Below are 18,563 nucleotides of genomic sequence, written 5' to 3'. Positions count from 1 at the left end.
AAAATCATTCTGTGACTTCAGCATACAAATACACAAACACAACACGATATAGCACATGCAGTACGGGAAACTGAAAAGTTTACATGTTCACTTATTCAAAGTCTCTGCGGCCTACTGTCCGATGTGTATTGGGCCTGCATCTGTCCTTTGTCCCCCTGTTCAGAAGCCCCATGGCTACTAGCCACTGATGGACAACAAAGTGTGCATACTATACATGAATGAATACTGCTACCAGGCAAAATAGTAAGTAAGCAATGGTATTTTATTGTACTGTATCATAAAACAAGTTCCACTTCCTGTCTTCCCTGTAGGTGAGGAGGCATTGACCATGTACATGGCCAAGAACAAGCTGGACAGAAAGTTGGTCAACGCCACTCAGAATGTGGAGGCCCTGCACCAGCTGGCCTCCTCCTACTTCATTGACCGAGATGGCACCATGAGGAAACTCCATGAGATCCAGATCTCTACCAATGCCATCAAGGTATGTATCTTTACACACAAAAAATACAGTATATAAATATGTTCAAATATGTCACAGTAGTTGGACATCAAAGGAATGAGTTTGAGAAGTAGGGTAATGTCTGAGCACTGTTTGGTGATCCCACAAGTGATCTTTAACTAAGCTTTTGTGATATAAACCGCATTTCGACAAACATGATGTTGTTCTGGTACACAAACACATGCCTATCACACACACCTCCAGCCCCTTCCTAGCCACCCTGGAGAGTGTCTTGCCATCTTTTTGAAGTCCTAAGTGACAGGTGGATGAAGAGGTTCTGGCAGAAGGGGTGCTGGGTAGCAGGAAGTCAAGTATGACACAATTAAACAGAATTGACAATGGCTGCTGAGTCAGGGCTGGGCGAAGAGTCGAGGAGGGAAGAAGCACACACAGCGCATTCTCAACAGTATAGCCACTGTAACCAGCCAAACTGTGTGGAGCCAGAGAAGACCTGTTCTGACTATCTTCTTGACTGACAAACCTGCACTATCTCTGAGTCATACCGGTGTTGAATAGTTGGACTGTGTATGTGGGAGATCTCTGAGTATTATGAAGTGTGTGTGTGTGTGCGTGCGTGCGTGCGTGCATTTATCCTCAATCATGCGACATCAAAGAATGTGCCTACTCAATGTCAAGAATTGTTTTACACTGAGTACATGACTAATAATTCAATCTGTCTTACACAACAATTACATTAATCTTAAACAATATCTCATCATATGTCTCAACTGAGGACAAAGAGTTTATTTAGTGAGGCAGAAGGGTTATCAAATCAACAAACACTTATATAACATTAATTTCATCCAATAAAATGTATTTCATACCTTCATTACATCCAATAAAATATGTTGATCCTATCTTAAATTTTTGTGGAATGAACAATTGATCCTTCAGGCGTTAGATAATGAAGAGACACTCCATATATATTTCAAATAAGCAAAACAAAGACACTTGAAGGGAACAAAATACCATATAACAAGAAAGACAAAATTAGACAGAATTTAGGAGGAGGAAAACAGTATAACAAAAAATCAATTTCCATTGATTCTCAATAGGAAATAGGATAGTTTTTTTTCTGTTTTGACTGGAAAAGAGGGAAATATTGAAAGCAAAAATAATATTATTTGAGGCCACTGCCCACTCAAATGAAAGCTGATACACATACTATTGAAAGGTTTATGCTTTGTCAGAAGTACTATCATCCAAAGTCTGTTGTGGCTGGGCAAATATATCCCACTATAAATAAAAGGTGATGGTAGAAGTAAAGTCAGCCGCTGGTCCTACAGTCACGTAGCAGACAGACAACGATCTGTACGTGGAGAGGAAGCTGAGTCTGACGCACAGCCTGGATCTATAGACACAGAACAAGGCCCTGCACTTCCAATATTGATTTAATATGGCTGGGAGTCAAACTTCACAGTGAGACGCTGCGGTCTATGGAGAAAACACAGGCACAAAGACATCAATAGAGATGAAAACTAAGACTGTTTCCTGTCTGGCGAGTAAGCACATTTACTGTGTAGAGTTTGAGTTAAGTACTGGGTTTACTTAGTGAAATGTGCGTTTTAAGATCTGGAGATTGCTAGTTTTGGTATTTCATTTCCCTTTCACAATTTTCCATATCCTCATGTTATCATGTAATCACACTCTCAAACACACATGCAGGCACACACACACATGCACACACATGAACGCATGCATGCATCAGACATACACACTGTTAGTCATATGTCTAGAGTAAGCCCTAATCTTTTTTAGTCTGTACACTCTCTCTCCCCTGATACCTCTTGCTAGAGGACACTTCAATAGTTGAGGCTGTAGCAGAAAAATGAACAGTAGTGTACAGGCATTAGTGTGTGTGCATTAGTGGGGATGGCCTGAGAGCATCCACTGATCTGCCAAGCTGGGCTATATTTATCAACTCCTCATCCCTGGCCCGTCCCCCCATCTCCCCAAGCCTTAGCACTGCTTAAGAGGTTCCAGAAACTTGCAAACGTTAATCAAAACTAAGACATCTCCCCAATGCCCCGGTGACACCCAGGGCAAGCCAGGGACTTGTTATTTTTCTAAGACCCCACGCAAGAATTTATCTGCCCAAACCAATGAATGTTTGTAGCCTGGAAGCCTCAACCATCACCTCCATTCCTTTAGGCTTCAAAACATTCACAGCCCATGGGTGGCTTAATAGCATAACTCCAAACAAACAAGGTTTTTGGGCCAAAGTGTCTCTGTCACTGGCAGATTGTTTGTTGGGGCTGTGAAGTCTTGGAGTGCCATGTGTGTGCGTTGAAATGTGCATGTGTACAATATACGCTGAGACATCTTTCTCTTTATTCAGTGGCTCTGAAGAGAAAAGGGAGCTAGCTCATCAATGTTGCACATCCAACAAGGTCTCACAGAGTCACTGCAGAATTAGATGTTCATCCACGTTCTCCAAACGTGACATTTTTAAGTTAAGTGTTAAGTTTAGGCACTCATTCTGAATGGTTAAGGTAAGGGTTAAGGTTAGGGATAGGGTTAAAACAAAACATTTAAAACCAGTATCCACTACTGGGATCTCACACGCAACCTTCTGATCCAGAGTCATGGGATTATGCCCATTCGCCAACCCCGTCCACAATGCCTTAGCAAAACCCAAGAGATCATATAGGAGGATTCCCACAGTACTTAATTTGTCTCCTAGAATATAGAACTGTTCTTCACTTCCTACACATTAAAGAGATGACAACTAAAGTTGCCAAGGGCATACATTATTTTCTACTGCTCTTGCAATTATATACACTCAGTGTACAAAACATTAGGAATACCTTCCTAATATTTAGTTGCACCCTCTTTTGCCCTCAGAACAGCCCAATTTGCCGGAGCATGGACTATATAAGGTGTTGAAAGCATTCCACTGGGATGCTGTCCCATGTTGAATCCAATGCTTCCCACAGTTGTGTCAAGTTGGCTGGATGTCCTTTGGGTGGTGGTCCATTCTTTATACACACGGGAAAATGGTTGAGCGTGAAAAACCCAGTAGCGTTGCAGTTCTTGACACAAACCGGTGCGCTTGGCATCTACTACCATACTCCGTTCAGTGGCACAATCCATGTCTCAATTTTCTCAATTGTCTCTCTTTAACCTGTCTCCTCCCCTTCATCTACACTGATTGAAGTGGATGTAACAAGTGACATCAATAATGGGTCATAGCTTTTACCTGGATTCACCTGGTCAGTCTGTCATGGAAAGAGCATGTTTTGTACACTCAGTGTATACACAGCAATATCCATCCATCCATATTTCTATTGATCAACCCGTGACACATCTGCTCCCGCTCTTCCCTCCCCCGGGCACTTGAGGGCACCAGGTTGCCCTGCATCACGCACTCCTGCCATCCTTCACGCACACCTGCCTTCCCTCGTTACGCGCATCATCGTTATTGGACTCACCTGGACTCACTTATCACCTGTTTATTTCCTCCCCTATATTTGTCAGTTACCCAGCTCTGTCCCCCGCGGCTGCATTGTATTGTTTTTGTCTTTAGTATTAGTTTGCTGACGCTGTTCCTGTCTCAGTTCATGTCCGTTATTTATTAAATGTTTTACTCCCCGTACCTGCTTCGTCTCTCCAGCGGCAACTCATGTGACAACCCGTCCATTACCCCGTCAGTCATTCAGAGCCAACTGTCTTTCATTGTGTTTACTAGTCTGGCTACCTATTCGTTTGTCTTTCCATCCACCCATGCCTCAGCAGGGCAAACTAACAAGTAATTGGGACACAACATACTGTCTAAAACTGTAGCATAGCCTAAATCAGACATGTACAGTAGCCCACTAAGCGAAATAAAGAACATCACAACAGAATGAAGAACATGCGTCAAACTGTGCACGGCACAATCACCCTCCCGTTAGAAATAAAAAGTAAGACGTGTGCTTCTGTGTAGCAGGATCCAATAGCTGGCTGCAAGATGTCACTCCTGGAGGGGGGATCATTTAAGAAGGAAAATAAGATGCCCAGTAGGGTGTTTTAATGAAAGATGGAGGAAAAAATTCAATGTTATGAGCAGGCTGTTTATCTGTGACAAAGACCCTGGATGATTATGCAGGGGTGGTCGGAATATGGTTTCTGCTGTGTGACGCTGGCCGGTGTTCCCACAAGGTCACCTCCCTGAAGAGTCACTCTGCTGGCCTGATTTACACTAGAATTCAATATGCAGATTTACTGATGATGCAGCAGTTGTTTTTCAGGCGTCCATGCCGGATCTATGGGACAGGCCAGAATCCTGTTTCTCCTTGACACCTCTGTGGTCCACAGTCCTCTTGAGTAGTGTGGAGCCAAATGTGTCTGAAATATTGAAATGAACATGTTTTTTGGGGTGACCCAGATTTTTTGGGGTGTGAATTTAACTCAGCTTTGATTACTTGTTTGGGGAGGGTTGTGGCCTAATGAATGCATTTGTATTTTATATGTTGGTACTCAGTTTTAGTACTACCAATTTTACCAACTGACATTTCATGAGTTTTACGGGTAGGCCATGTTCAATTTTTATAACAGTGATAACACCAAGTAAAACTGAAATAACTTAAAACAAAATATAAATATCCATTAAACTTCTTATAGCTTATCAGACATTTCCACTTGCTGAACACATACTACTTAAATAAAACATAGCCTTTCTTAGTAAAAACGCAAACGCAAAAGTAAAAATGAAATAAATACAGTAGTCTTTCCACCATATAGTCAGACACATTCTATTCACAGTGTAATTATTAAATTCCATGGAATCACATTACATTCCAAAAGCAAACTTACTCTGAGATGTGTCCAGCCATGAAGAGTTACTGGGGAGCTTCTCCCTTCATTTCCCTCTTTCCAGAAATAGAAAGTCATTAGGTGAGTGGCAGGTGATAGGCACATTAAGAAAGCTCTGCAGTGACAGCATTCCCTTGATGAAGACACTCCATCATACTGGATGTATCCCTCCCTCAAGTCCCAATCTATTCCTTCGTTCCCTCTCTCCCTCCTTCTCTCAGGCTAACATGATTTTTAATCCTGCCCGCTGTCACCAGAGTTGTGTGACAGCAAATATTTCTGAAATGGCTAGAGGACAGGGCTAGGCGATGTCTTGAAGCCTTTGATAAGCAGTGATGCTAATAACTGTGCCTTGATTCACTAACTGTAGCTATACCACAAATGTTGTCAGTGGTAATACACCTCACCTCTACACTGCCATAATAAAGTGTAGATGTGCAGCACAAAATGACTGCCATGTGGGCTCATTGTTGGTGAATGAGGTAAGTTACTTTGTCTTGAATTTACAAGCAACTTGTGACCTGGTGGGATACATGCATGTAAGTTAGTGGTTAATTACGTATTTCTCTGAAAGAAAGAGCGAGGGGCGAAGAAGGATTGATTGGTTGATTGTGCTTCATCTGAGCTGCGTGGGCAAGCAATTTCCGGAACTTCAGCAAGCTTGCAACAACGCCTCCTGAAGCCAGTCTTATTGCAGCCATAGTTTTTGTGTCAGTCGGTGCTGGAGGGAATAATCGACAATTATACATTTTGAATAATGACTGCAACAGTGCATGAAGTTCACTTGAGTCCTTATGAATCACAGACACCATGAAAATGGCATATAATGTGAATAATTGAATAGGTGTTAATTAAAAATACATGGTGATATCGTTAAACAAAATGGGTATTAGACATAACGTTGCCACTCATCCCCGTTACATAACATATTGAAATGCCAATGCTCCTGAGGCTTCCAGCGTGACATGCTCTTAGCAATCCATTGTGCACATAATTGACAGGAAATATGCTATAACCGTTAGTGGGATCCATCTAAATGAGAAGAGATGGATAGGATGCAATGTATTATAGTATGTTTTCACTCTAACACAAACCAATTCTCCTGCTCTGGACAAAGATTGAGTATGCAGTTCAAACAAATCCTAAAATTGACAAACACAGGATGAAAACATTGTTCCTCTCATTATAAGCCAAATATGCTTGATGATTCTACACTCTTAGAAAAAAGTGTTCCAAAAGGGTTCTTCAGCTGTCCACATAAGAGAACCCTTTTTGGTTCCAAGTAGAACCCTTTTGGGTTTCATGTAGAACCCTCTGTAGAAAGGGTTCTACTTTTACATGGAATGCAAAAGGGTTCTACCTAGAACCAAAAAGGGTTCTTCAAAGGGTTCTCCTATAGGGAAGCCGAAGAACCCTTTAAGGTTCTAGATAGCACCTTTTTTTCAAAGGGTGTAGGTATACTGAATTTTGGAGATCAAAGAGAGCGTGTTCTAGAGCCATGGTTTAAAGATAGGGCTATGAAACAGTATGGCCCCACTGGGATTCTGAGTTGTGTTCCGCTTAATAATCCAAATCCTCTAAATCCCCCTTGGCCTGTTTCAGCTCTTTGATTGCTCCTTGTATTTTTATTACGTTGTATGCCATTTTTATAATCTGGCAAACCAATAAATGGAGTGAGTGAGTGAATCAGTGGTGGTTTACCAAGGACAGTAATCTTATATTTTTCCTCCTTTTCACAATATGATTCTTGCACTATAGCACACATTGATCGAGGGAAAATGACTGATGAATTTTCTGCATTCACAGTGCACACAGTCGTGTGTGCGTGTGTACAGTATGTGTGACATTGAGGGAATGAGTGTGTGTATGCATGCGCGTGCATGCATGTGCATGTTTTACCAACAATGGGGTTGCCCAGAGGTTATATAAAGAACAGTTATTCATTCTGCTAGGTTACCATGCATCATGCAATACGACCTTTATAGGAAGTAATTTATTATGTGATAAGCAACGGGAGAAAAGCACCCTGTCAGCACCCATCAAGATGCCAGGGTTTGATAGGCCAGGCAAGCACAGTAATCAATCTACTTTGAAACTTTATGCAGGGCTGCAGAGAAATTCGAAAAGTTCTTGTTTTGGCTTCTCCGTCAGTAACTTTACTGTAGCTTTCTGACATTTTGGAGTTTGCAGTGGTGGACAGTTGCAGTGGTATGGTTGCTGCAAGCATACCTAACTTTAGATACTCTTAAATAATAAACAGTTCCAAATTATGTTGTCTATTGTTCTCAAAACATAACATATTTACCATTTGGCAGGAAGGGAAATACACTTTAATGTTAAGCAATGTTATTGCGAAGCTTATTGGGAGCCTATCACTCTCAGTTTTACCCCACAACAGAGTGACGTCAAGGGTAAGATATACATCTGTCTAATTTCCTGCTTGTCAACCTGCCATCTGGCCCCGAATCAAAATGAAAGAGAGGAAAATGTCCACTGGGAACAGACATCAATTCAACATCTATTCCACGTTGATTCAACGTAATTTTATTGAAATGACATGGAAACAATGTTGATTCAACCAGCATGTTCCAAGCAGGAAGGGAGAAATAGGGCCTTTAAGGACACAAACACATTTTACTGGGTGAATTGAGGATCTGATTTACCCATCACTGTATCTGCACTCTGTATCAATGTAGCTGTATATCATGTTTGTTCACCATTAAGTATTTGAGTATGGACCCTTCCCGCATCTTCGATAACCTCTATTCACGAGATTGGACTTCATGCAAGCTGCCAACGCAACCCCCCTCATTCAAGCTAAGAGTTTTCTAACTGAGCCAGAGACTGAGTGATTTTCCATTGAGGTTAATGCCAAGAGTTTTTTCTCTTAATCTCCATTGCTGAGTAGCATCGCATCTGGCTTCTTGGAATCATGTGAAAGTACTATTGAGCACTGCCGGCCAACTCGTTACGAGAAGAAAAGGGGATAAAAAGGAAGAAAGTCACCCTTCTTTTCAAGAGCAATGTCTTTAAATATGTCTAAAGTTAGATGTGTAGTAAGACCTAAAAGCACCCTCACATTTGACTACCCTAATTATCCCATAGATTGAAGCTTGGGCAGGGAGAGAGGCGACGTCTGTGACTTTTATAAGGGAAGTGATATTCTCTAGCAGAGAGTGGGACGCAGGCACCGATTGAAGAAAAAAGTCCATTAGCGTCTCGCCTCTTTTAAAAGGAAATAAAATCTTTAAAGGTCCTTAAAAGAAAATAGGTCTTAGGAGCCGGTGGTGGTACACGTCACATACTGTTTAGAAAGACCACATACGCTGTCTTCTGTGCTTTGGCCCAAATACAGTTCACTTAGCTGAGCAACGCAGAACATGTATGTGCTAGCGTGACAAACACATGGAGTTCAGATATTTATGAACTACTCACACAGTCCCATTTGAAATATGAATGGCTTATCCATAGCTAAATTAATCACAGCCAGCAGTATTAATCACTGCCTTCATTTTGCTGGGCCCCAGGAAGAGTATCTGCTACCTTGGCAGAAACTAATGGGGATCCATATTAAATAGAAATACAGTATGTGCTATGTTTCTAACCATGTATAACAGATATTGTTAGTTGATGAGTGTCCCCTTATTAGTAAAGGAAATGCTGCACACCACTTATTTACGTGGAAATATAACCATGCCTGACACAAGGCCAAGAATAAAACATTCAATCCAACCCTCTAATGATACCAATGATTACTTGATGAGTTACAGGTAGCCTAGCGGTTAGAGCGTTTGGCCAGTAACTGAAAAGTCGCTGGTTCGAAGGTGAAAGATGACAAGGTGAAAACTCTGTCGATGTACTCTTGAGCAAGGCACTTAACCCTAATTTGCACCATGGTACTATGGCTGACCCTGTAAAACAACACGTTTCACTGCACCTATGTGGTGTATGTGACATGTGTAAGGGCTCGGTTAAATCTGTAGTGCTGAAGACCTGCAAACAAGTGTGTTATAAATTGTAACACACTGTTCGCAGAGACTGCATTCACTGTAAATACTGCATGTCGGCTCAATTGGAAATTAACTTTACATTTCAATTGCGCTACAGCATAGATCTCCAGCGCTATGGATTGAATCGAGTCCTAAATCTCAACTCAGGATTTCAGCTTATGAGTCTAGTCAAATTCTCATGAAAATAACTCTCTCTATGATCACCCCCTATCCTCCCTCACTCCAACACACATATACACACACTAAAGGTGTCTCTGTCCCCTACTGTTCCTCTCATCTTATTCCTGACTCTCTTGCAGGTGACAGAGACTCGTACTGGCCCACTTGGATGCAGCAGCTATGATAATCTGGACTCGGTGAGCTCGGTCCTCCTGCAGAGCCCAGAGAGCAAGCTCCATCTTCAAGGTAAATATCCCCGACTGTACTTCCACCATGGGAGTAGAGTCCTGCAGGGGTCAGTTTTTTTCTGCCACACCCACCCCCCACTGGCCACATCAATTAATAGCCCCATCCGATATCCAACATCAGGACAGATTTTCCTCCACAACCTGACCCGTCTGCATAGAATTCTTCTGAGAGACGATCTGTGACCCGCTAAATAAAATCTATTTATTGAATTGTTTTTATGACTCCAAAGTAGTAGGCTATTAGGCTATCACTGGACTAATTCATTTGTCTGCATGTCTATTCAACATTTGGTTTAAAGGAAACCATGCCATGAATTAAGAACAATAGACCTATCTTATTATTTTCACAGTGCTATGCGGCACATTGACTCAAATCGCTTTGAAGAAGAACCTTCTAATTAGCCTTCTTCTTACCTAATGAAAGCTTATGGCCGACATAACAAAACAATACCTTTACATTTGTTACGTGTGCTCCCTCTCCGGCCTCTAGGTCACCAGGCTGCTCGTTATGGAGCATACCTGTCACCATCGTTACGCGCACCTGCGAGTCATCAGACTCACCTGGACTCCATCACTTCCCTGATTACCTTCCCTATATATGTCACTCCCTTTGGTTCCTTCCCAATGCGTTATTGTTCCTGAATCAGTTCTGTGCGTGGTTTGTGTTTCTTATTTTTGTATTATGTTGTGTTTATTTATTAAAACACTCACTCCCTGAACTTGCTTCCTGACTCTCAGCGCACATCGTTACAGAATGACGCCTCACCCAAGGGAAGCATCAGGGAGTGTTTTTTTTTTTTTTTTTTTTTTTCTCGGTGGGAATGACATCGGGTCTGGGAGCCGCTACAGGCTCTCATGCCTCATTTGGATCGCCAGGCTTCCCTGCTACAGCCGGCTCGTCGGGCTTTCATACCCTCACCGGATCGCCAGGCTCCCCTGCTTCCACCGGCTCGTCAGGATCTCATGCCTCAGCCGGATCGCCAGGCTCCCCTGCCTCAGCCGGTCTGTCAGGTTCCCACGCCCCTGCCGGGGACAGGTTCCCGCGCATCAGCAGGGGTGACCGGTCCGCCCCTGATCCCCGGGAGCGTCCCTTTGGTTGGCGTCCTGCGGATGGAGCTGAACGCGCCGGGGAGGGGGTACTGTCACGTATGCTCTCTCCGGCGCTCTAGGTCGCCATTCTCCCGTGTCTCAGCCGGACTGACAGGTTTCCCGCGCCTCAGCAGAGGTGACCGGTCCGCTCCTGATCCCCAGAATCTTCTTTTTGGTCGGTGTCCTGCGTCTGGAGCTGCGCATCAGAGAGGGGGTACTGTCCCATGTGCTCCCTCTCCGGACTCTAGGTCACCAGGCTGCTCGTTATGGCGCACACCTGTCACCATTGTTACGTGCACCTGCTCGTCATCAGACTCACCTGGACTCCATCACTTCCCTCATTACCTTCCCTATATATGTTACTCCCTTTGGTTCCTTCCCCAGGCGTCATTGTTTCTGTTCCTGTGTCAGTTCTGTGCGTTGTTTGTGTTTCTTATTTTTGTATTATGTTTTGTTTATTTATTAAAACACTCACTCCCTGAACTTGCTTCCCGACTCTCAGCACACATCGTTGCAACATTCAATATTGTTTAGATAATCAAATAGTTTAATTAAAGTTAAATAATCAATTTCCGGAATCGAATAGGCTATAGACTGCAAAAATAGCCTACATTTATTTAGTTAGCTATTTGCTACTCAAACTTTTACCAGCCGCACAGGTTTAAACTTTATATGACTTGTGTATGATCTAAATGAACGAAAGCCTGAATTAATGTAATTATTAACAGAATTATCGTAACAAATACCTACTTGCACTTTTGCAAGCTTTGTATCCATCTACAAGGTTGTTGTCTTCCTTGTCCACAATGACTCCAAAATAGTTCCAAACCAGTGATTTCACATAACATTTCTTTTTATTTTGCTTGTTACCATTTTTGCGTCACATGGACAAATTAGGAATGTTTCAGCACCAGACAAATAATGGACAGTTCCCTGCGCTCTCTAACTGCATGGCTGGTAGCCTTGGCGTAGGCTGATGTCGTGGCGCTCACAGTTAGAGCGATAGAGGCCTGGGCATTTGCATCGCAATTCAACACAACAAGCTCCTAGGTTAGTAAAAAAATATGTTATCTCTATTTAAAACATTTTCAACACCCAATATAATTGTTCTGAACCACGAGCCTGCCCGTGGGTTGAAAGAATATTTTCATTCCACTCATCAGCTGATTTTCTTTTTGCGGGTCCACTGCGGGGAATCATGAGTATGACCCTGGTGAAGGCCGGGGTCAATATTCCACTTTAGCCCCCAGTCCATTCACATAATGAAATTCTGTTCATACATAGAAAAAGCCTCATAGGGACTTTCACCTGATTTGTGCTGTCTTGCGGATTGAATATGAATGTATTTTGTGGAATGAACCAGAGATTTGCTCCATAATTCCGCTCTGGGTAATTTTCTCCCATTCATTTTGTCATGGATCTTCTGTCCTTATGCTAATAATATTGTCATACAGTTTACCAGACACTTTTATCCATGGTGTGTTTGGCCCATTAAGGAATCAAACACAATAGCCTGAGCAATCAGAATATATGAATTTACCCACACACTTCATCCTGGACATCTCAATCAATAGGGAAGATTTTGTTATGTTTATTTTATTAACTTATTTACAGAAGTATATTTTTAGTCTGAGTATACTTAGATCACATACTGTATTCGAGATTACATTTGTAACATTAATTGGCACGCAATTATCATCTTTGAGTGGCAACTATAAGCTTGCAAAGATAGAAAAGTAGACAAACGTTGTAATTAGCGAGTTGCTTTTGAAGGAATCCTTCATTGTCATCTCCAACTCTTCTTCTATGAATAATCACCTGCAACTGTATCTTAGATGTACCAGAGCTCCCATTGGGACAGTGATGAAAGCCACCGTAAAAGTGATCAAGTTTCTGAGACAAGCTATCACTTTTTAATTTATGCAGTTTACCTTCATTATCAAAAAACCTGATATTTTCGACTACATCACGAAATCTCTCCCCAAAGGAATCATTAACTGCTCTTTGGATTCAGACAATTCATTTATTTATTTAGTCATTTTTTTCATTGGATGAGTTAAAGATACAATATTTAAGTTCATATAATTTCGTATTCTGTTAATATCATATGTTCCATTCATTATTTCACACATCTTATTGTTGTACCTATGAGCTGCCATTCAGAAGAAGAAAATTAAACATTTAAAAAAAGGTACATAACTACAAAGTATTGATCATTTTGATCATATTACAGTTAAAGTAATAATACATTCATCATGTACAGGAAAAGAAAACAAAAATGAAATGGGCCTCCACTCCCAACTTCCTATCTCATTCCCCCAACCCTAAAAGGGTTGTTTGTCAGTCACCCCCCACCCCCTAGTCATCATTAAGTAACATAGTAGATGCAAAGCTAAATTAATAATACATTGTGTCCTAAAAGCATTTAACTGCAGGGTACTCCCACATCATATGAATGAACGTGCCTACCTGATTTAGGGGATACAGTGAACAGTTGTGAGTTGGGACCAATTTCATAGTCAAATATTTCCTTGGTGTTAAATACAGTCTGTGAACAAAATGTAAATGTATACATTTATGGTTCGGATTATGGGATTCCAAGAATATTTTTCCATATTCTGTTCCAGTTAAAGGGTTGTTCAGTTCACTTAAATCTGTAGACCATACTTTTTTAATGGATAGCTCAGAATATGAGCTTTCCAAAAGTTGTTTATATATTATAGAGATTAGTCCTTTTAGGAGCCCAGATAATTGATTTATAAATCCCATGATTGGAGGTTCGGTAGTTGGGTTTGCCAAGGGACACCATAGGCCAGCATAGCCAACCTGAATTGTAAATATAGAAAAATGTGTTACCTGGTAATATGTATGTGTCTTTTTCAAACCATTACTATCCAGGGGCGACAGTTAGCCTAGTGGTTAGAGCTTTGGACTAGTAACCGAAAGGTTGCAAGATTGAATCCTTGAGGTGACAAGGTAAAATTCTGTCGTTCCTAGGTTGTCATTTAAAATAAGAATTTGTTCTTACCTAGTTAAATAAAGGTAAAATAAAAAAAGGTATATTGGCAAGGGTATGCATTCCACATTTGGATCATTTTGCGGATAAAAAGGACCATTCTCCAAAATGTAATACATTGGAGTCTAGGCATGCCATTTTGTTTTCCAGTTACACTATTTTTCAATTTTGTGCCAAAAAGAAATTGTATGAGCAATAATAGAACCAGAGTGTACTCTGTCTGTCATAAATGCTTTCAAACTGAATCTATAGGGTTTAAAAGGGCTTCATTCCCATGCAACTGCTGTATGGCCTCTGTTACTTTGGAGACTAACGTTTTGTCATCCAACTGATATGTGACAGCCAGATGAACAGCCTTTATCTTGCAGGTTGATACAATTCGGCGAGAAAGAGATTAGTTTTTCAAATGCTGCTATTTCATGAAGGGGTGTTTTGAAGGCAATTTTTTCACATTAGCCTAAAGTAGGTGGTTTTAAAGTGTACTACAACTGAAATATATCCTCTAAGAGCAATTATAATCTCAGATTTAGAGTTAATTAGAAAGCTTTTGTCATCAGAGTGGTATTAATATATGCCAACTCTCACAAACTCTTCAAAATTGATGACACTTCAATGTCATTCCTGAGCTGGTGACACCTCTTTACTCTTTAGTGTCTCTTCAGAGAGTATTATGATTTCATAATCATTTAATCCAGCTAGTGGTATAAACGGCTGTGACAGATCAGTATTTCCACGTGAAAATGTTGCTCTTATATTCCTGTTAGTATGACACTTATGTGTGAACATTGAAGCTACTGTATGCCAAAAGCAGAAGCTTTGGATACCTATGCTACAGTAGATGGCTTGACATCACCTCCAACCTTTAAAACAATGCTGGTTATTTGTGCCAATTGACCCTCAGGTCCTATAAACTGCACTATAGAGTAATTTGTCTTCTCTCTTTGCTGGTGTAGTGCCTCTCCACACATCCTCGATTGATATCCTAAAATATTGAACTGAAGGTGTTATGCCCTCTGTGTATGTCAAGGCCAACATGCAGATGACAAAAGAATACACTGACATCCTGCTCTTAGAAGTGCTACTCTACTACTCTCAGCATATAGGGAGTGATGAGATGACATTTGCACTTTGCAGCAATCATTTCGTGGTGGTGGTGATGTGTGTTGGTGTGGTGATGTGTATTTGTGTGGGAACTGACAGCGTTTTAGCTACTTTGCAGATATGAAACAAACAGACAATCATATCAGTAAAAATCCCAGTTTATGCTACAAAACCAACTTCATAAGAGGGTTTAAAAATAGGTTATATTTGACTCAACATTCCATGACATACACTAAGGCATTGTGGCAGAATAGATGGATACAGTTCAATGCATGATTAATATAATTCACCAATACATTTCTTGGTAGACCAATAAATATTTATATCAGATTGTAAATCACTGCTGGCCTGGTACATTGTTTGCCGCCTCCATTTGGGATGCACTGTTTCAGTTTCAGTGATTCAAAATTTTGGACAGAAACGGACAAATGTAACTAAGGCTGGGAATGTCAATAATGTCAATCAAACTAGCAAGGGCAATGATCACAAGTAAGTCAAAATGTGGCTAATATGCTAGCGTATCTATTTATGTAGCAAGCTAAAAACACAGTGTCTAACTTTAGTTAGCTAGCTGCTAGGAGGACGTGATGTCATTGTAGGAGTGAGTGAGTGACTGACTTTTTCCCCTCGTATAATTTTTCAGTGACTACACAGCTATAGATGCACTTGTCATTTGGTTAGCTAGCAAGACATGTGAATCGCTTTGCTAGCTAGCTAGCTATGCTGAATGACTGATGAATTTACGAATGTGCAACACCGCTGACCGGTGTCAGTAAACATAGGCAAAGAAAGTACCAGTTAGTCATGAAAACTCTATTTAACATGTAAACAGCCTAACGAGCTCTGCTAGGGTGAGAAAAAATGGTCAGTGAGGTGTTCTCTCATTTGTGTCTGAAAGTAACGAGCTAGCAAGCTAGCCAACTTTAGCCGGTTAGCTTGGGTGCTTGGTTGGGACAACGCATGCATTGGCAGGCAAGATGCAGAAGGATGAGCAGGCCCCCATCGTTTATCAGTACAATTTTGACAGCCAACTTGCTGAAAAAGTTTGAAAGGGTTTATTTAATGTTCCTTCATGGCCCAGTACATCACTGGGGCCAAGCGTCCTGCCATCCAGGACCTCTATACCAGGCGGTGTCAGAGGAAGGCCCTAAAATTTTTCAAAGACTCCAGCCACCCTAGTCATAGACTGTTCTCTCTGCTCCTGCATGGCAAGTGATACCGGAGCGCCAAGTCTAGGTCCAAAAGGCTTCTTAACAGCTTCTACCCCCAAGCCATAAGACTCCTGAACAGCTAATCAAATGGCTACCCCCCTCTTTTATGCTGCTGCTACTCTCTGTTTATTTTCTATGCATAGTCACTTTAACTCTACCTACATGTACATATTACCTCTATTATCTTGACTAACCGGTGCCCTCGGACATTGACTCTGTACCGGTACCTCCTGTATATAGCCTCGCTACTGTTATTTTACTGCTGCTCTTTAATTATTTGTTACTTTTATTTAAATTTTTTCTTATACATTTTTTACTTAATTAACACTTATTTTTCTTAAAACTGCATTGTCAGTTAAGGGCTTGTAAGTAAGCATTTCACTGTAATGTCGACCTGTTGTATTTGGCAGAATTTTATTTTATTAGATTCATTACATTTTAGCTCATCTTGCTCGGGCTAGCATTATTTGTTGATTTTGTTGTTGTTGATGTGACCGACCGGCTCGATTCGGTCTTATGTAGCAAATTTGAAATTGTGTTCTTTACATTGGATAAAAGCAGAGACTCAAAGCTAGAAAATTATATATCATACACTATAGTAGAGGAACAATGGGAAAGTAATTCAGCTTTGATTCACGTGCTCAGCTGGCTACTCACTTGTAACCTCACTTTTGAGAAAATGGCCCTTGAATGTTTTGGTATACCTAGTGGAGAGCTCTTTGTCTATACCCATTCAGCATTGTTCACACGCTCTTAAGCTTTAGCCCCACCCATCTCTTAAGGATTCACATGTGAGACCATGTACTAAACAACTAAATATTTCAAGACTAAAGTCTGGTTTATACTACAGGCGTGTTTGTACATTTAATCTGGAGTGCCAGAGTGTGCTCTGGGCGTTTGTAAACACAGAGCGTGGTCAGAATGTTAATTCGTAAATTCAGAGCGTTTGGATCTCGGGGCGTTCAGAACGCACACTGGGCACTGTGGCCGAGGAGTAGGGTTGATCCGAGCGTTCTAACCTAACAACAGCAGTCAAGCACTTAAGCACACTGGCTAATGTTGGCTAGCTTGTTAGCTGCTTCCAGATACAAATGAGAGAACAGCTCACTCTGACCATTTTACTCGCCCTAGCAGAGCTGGTTAGGCTGTTTTTATGTTATCCAGAGTGTTGGTGACTACAACTGTGCTGCTGGCAACAATTTAATTACGTTTTTTGCCAACGTTTACTGACACCGGCCATATTCAACGGGTGTTGAGCGTTCATAAACTCATCAGTTATTCTGCACTCAGACGAGAGTGCTCTGAAATCGGAGTAGATAGCCAGAGCGAATTTACCATCTATGTATATCAACAGTTGTTGCAGTGACATCATGAACATTCTTTTGAAATGGTTACTTGCATAGTGGAATATTTTGTTTAGACATGTAGCTAGCTAGCTAAACAATGAACCATAATCCCAACTCATAACGTTACTACCCTGCATGAATCTGCAGGTAGCTAACCAACCAGGTTCAATGTTAGCTAGCTAACATTAGGCTATAACTAGCAATGCAAATGGCTCTGAGATACAAGTAATATTACTACACAGATAATACACCTAACGTTAGCGAGCCAGCCAGTTAATGTTAGCTAGCTAGCTAGCTAACAGTACACTTTAAATTGAAATGACTTTCTGACAAAATTATAAACGTGTAATATCTAAACATTTTGATAGCTAGACTATCTTACCCGTATACATGGATGGACACTTCTCCCTCTGTCACGGATGTCATGGTTGCCCTTAGTTTGAAGATATAATGTAATTCGGAGACAGGTGTTTTATACAACAGCCTTCTTTCTGTGTGTTCTCTTTTCGACTCCGTCTGCATATTTGCAATCACACGGCAGAATTTTCTCCATCTACTTAACTATAATACTCTGATTCCACTGATTACAAAACTCGGTCCTCCAGAAAGTGGAGAGCAACACTTATGCAGTTCTACAACGTGATATTTTTCAAAATATCTGCTTTAGAAAGGATTACCTTCACATACTGACCAGCTCAATTTATAGACAGAAGCGTGCTACATGGCAGACCAATCCGAACTCATATTTCGGCATATCCAGCCCACTCATTATCTCAGCCAATTATGGCTAGTGGGAAGGTTGCTTACTTTTTCCGTGGCTAAACCAATTAGTCTCGTAATTTATCCATTTTATTCATATTTACAGATGGCATCCAAGTTTGTTATTACACATGTTCCAGAAGGCATTTCTGCCAAAAAAAAGGTTACCTTCAAATGGCTCTCCTGTGAAGTAGTGACGTGCGACATATGCAGTTTCCTGAAACAAGTCAATATGCACAAGATCAATATCAGTGATTGACGAGGTAGTTATAGGCATACATGTCCAGCCCATTCATTATCTCAGCCAATCATAGCTAACGGGAAGGTTCCT

The 18,563-nt window shown here is 41.1% G+C and overlaps 1 protein-coding gene across 1 annotated transcript in view; it reads left to right on the top strand.

Annotated features, from left to right (window-relative positions):
- The window catches only part of brinp1 (BMP/retinoic acid inducible neural specific 1), a 127,934-nt gene that overhangs the window by 72,719 nt on the left and 36,652 nt on the right, over window positions 1-18,563 (top strand). The window contains exons 4-5 of the mRNA XM_014128697.3: window positions 312-481; window positions 9,603-9,708. Coding sequence (XP_013984172.1) covers window positions 312-481; window positions 9,603-9,708 — 276 coding nt within the window. The remainder of the gene's footprint in view (window positions 1-311; window positions 482-9,602; window positions 9,709-18,563) is intronic.

The sequence above is a fragment of the Salmo salar genome, chromosome 11, assembly GCF_965601325.2.
Source record: "Salmo salar chromosome 11, fSalSal1, whole genome shotgun sequence".
NCBI lineage: Eukaryota > Metazoa > Chordata > Actinopteri > Salmoniformes > Salmonidae > Salmo > Salmo salar.
Note: the sequence above shows the minus strand (reverse complement) of the source record. Positions and strands in the feature narration are given on the sequence as shown.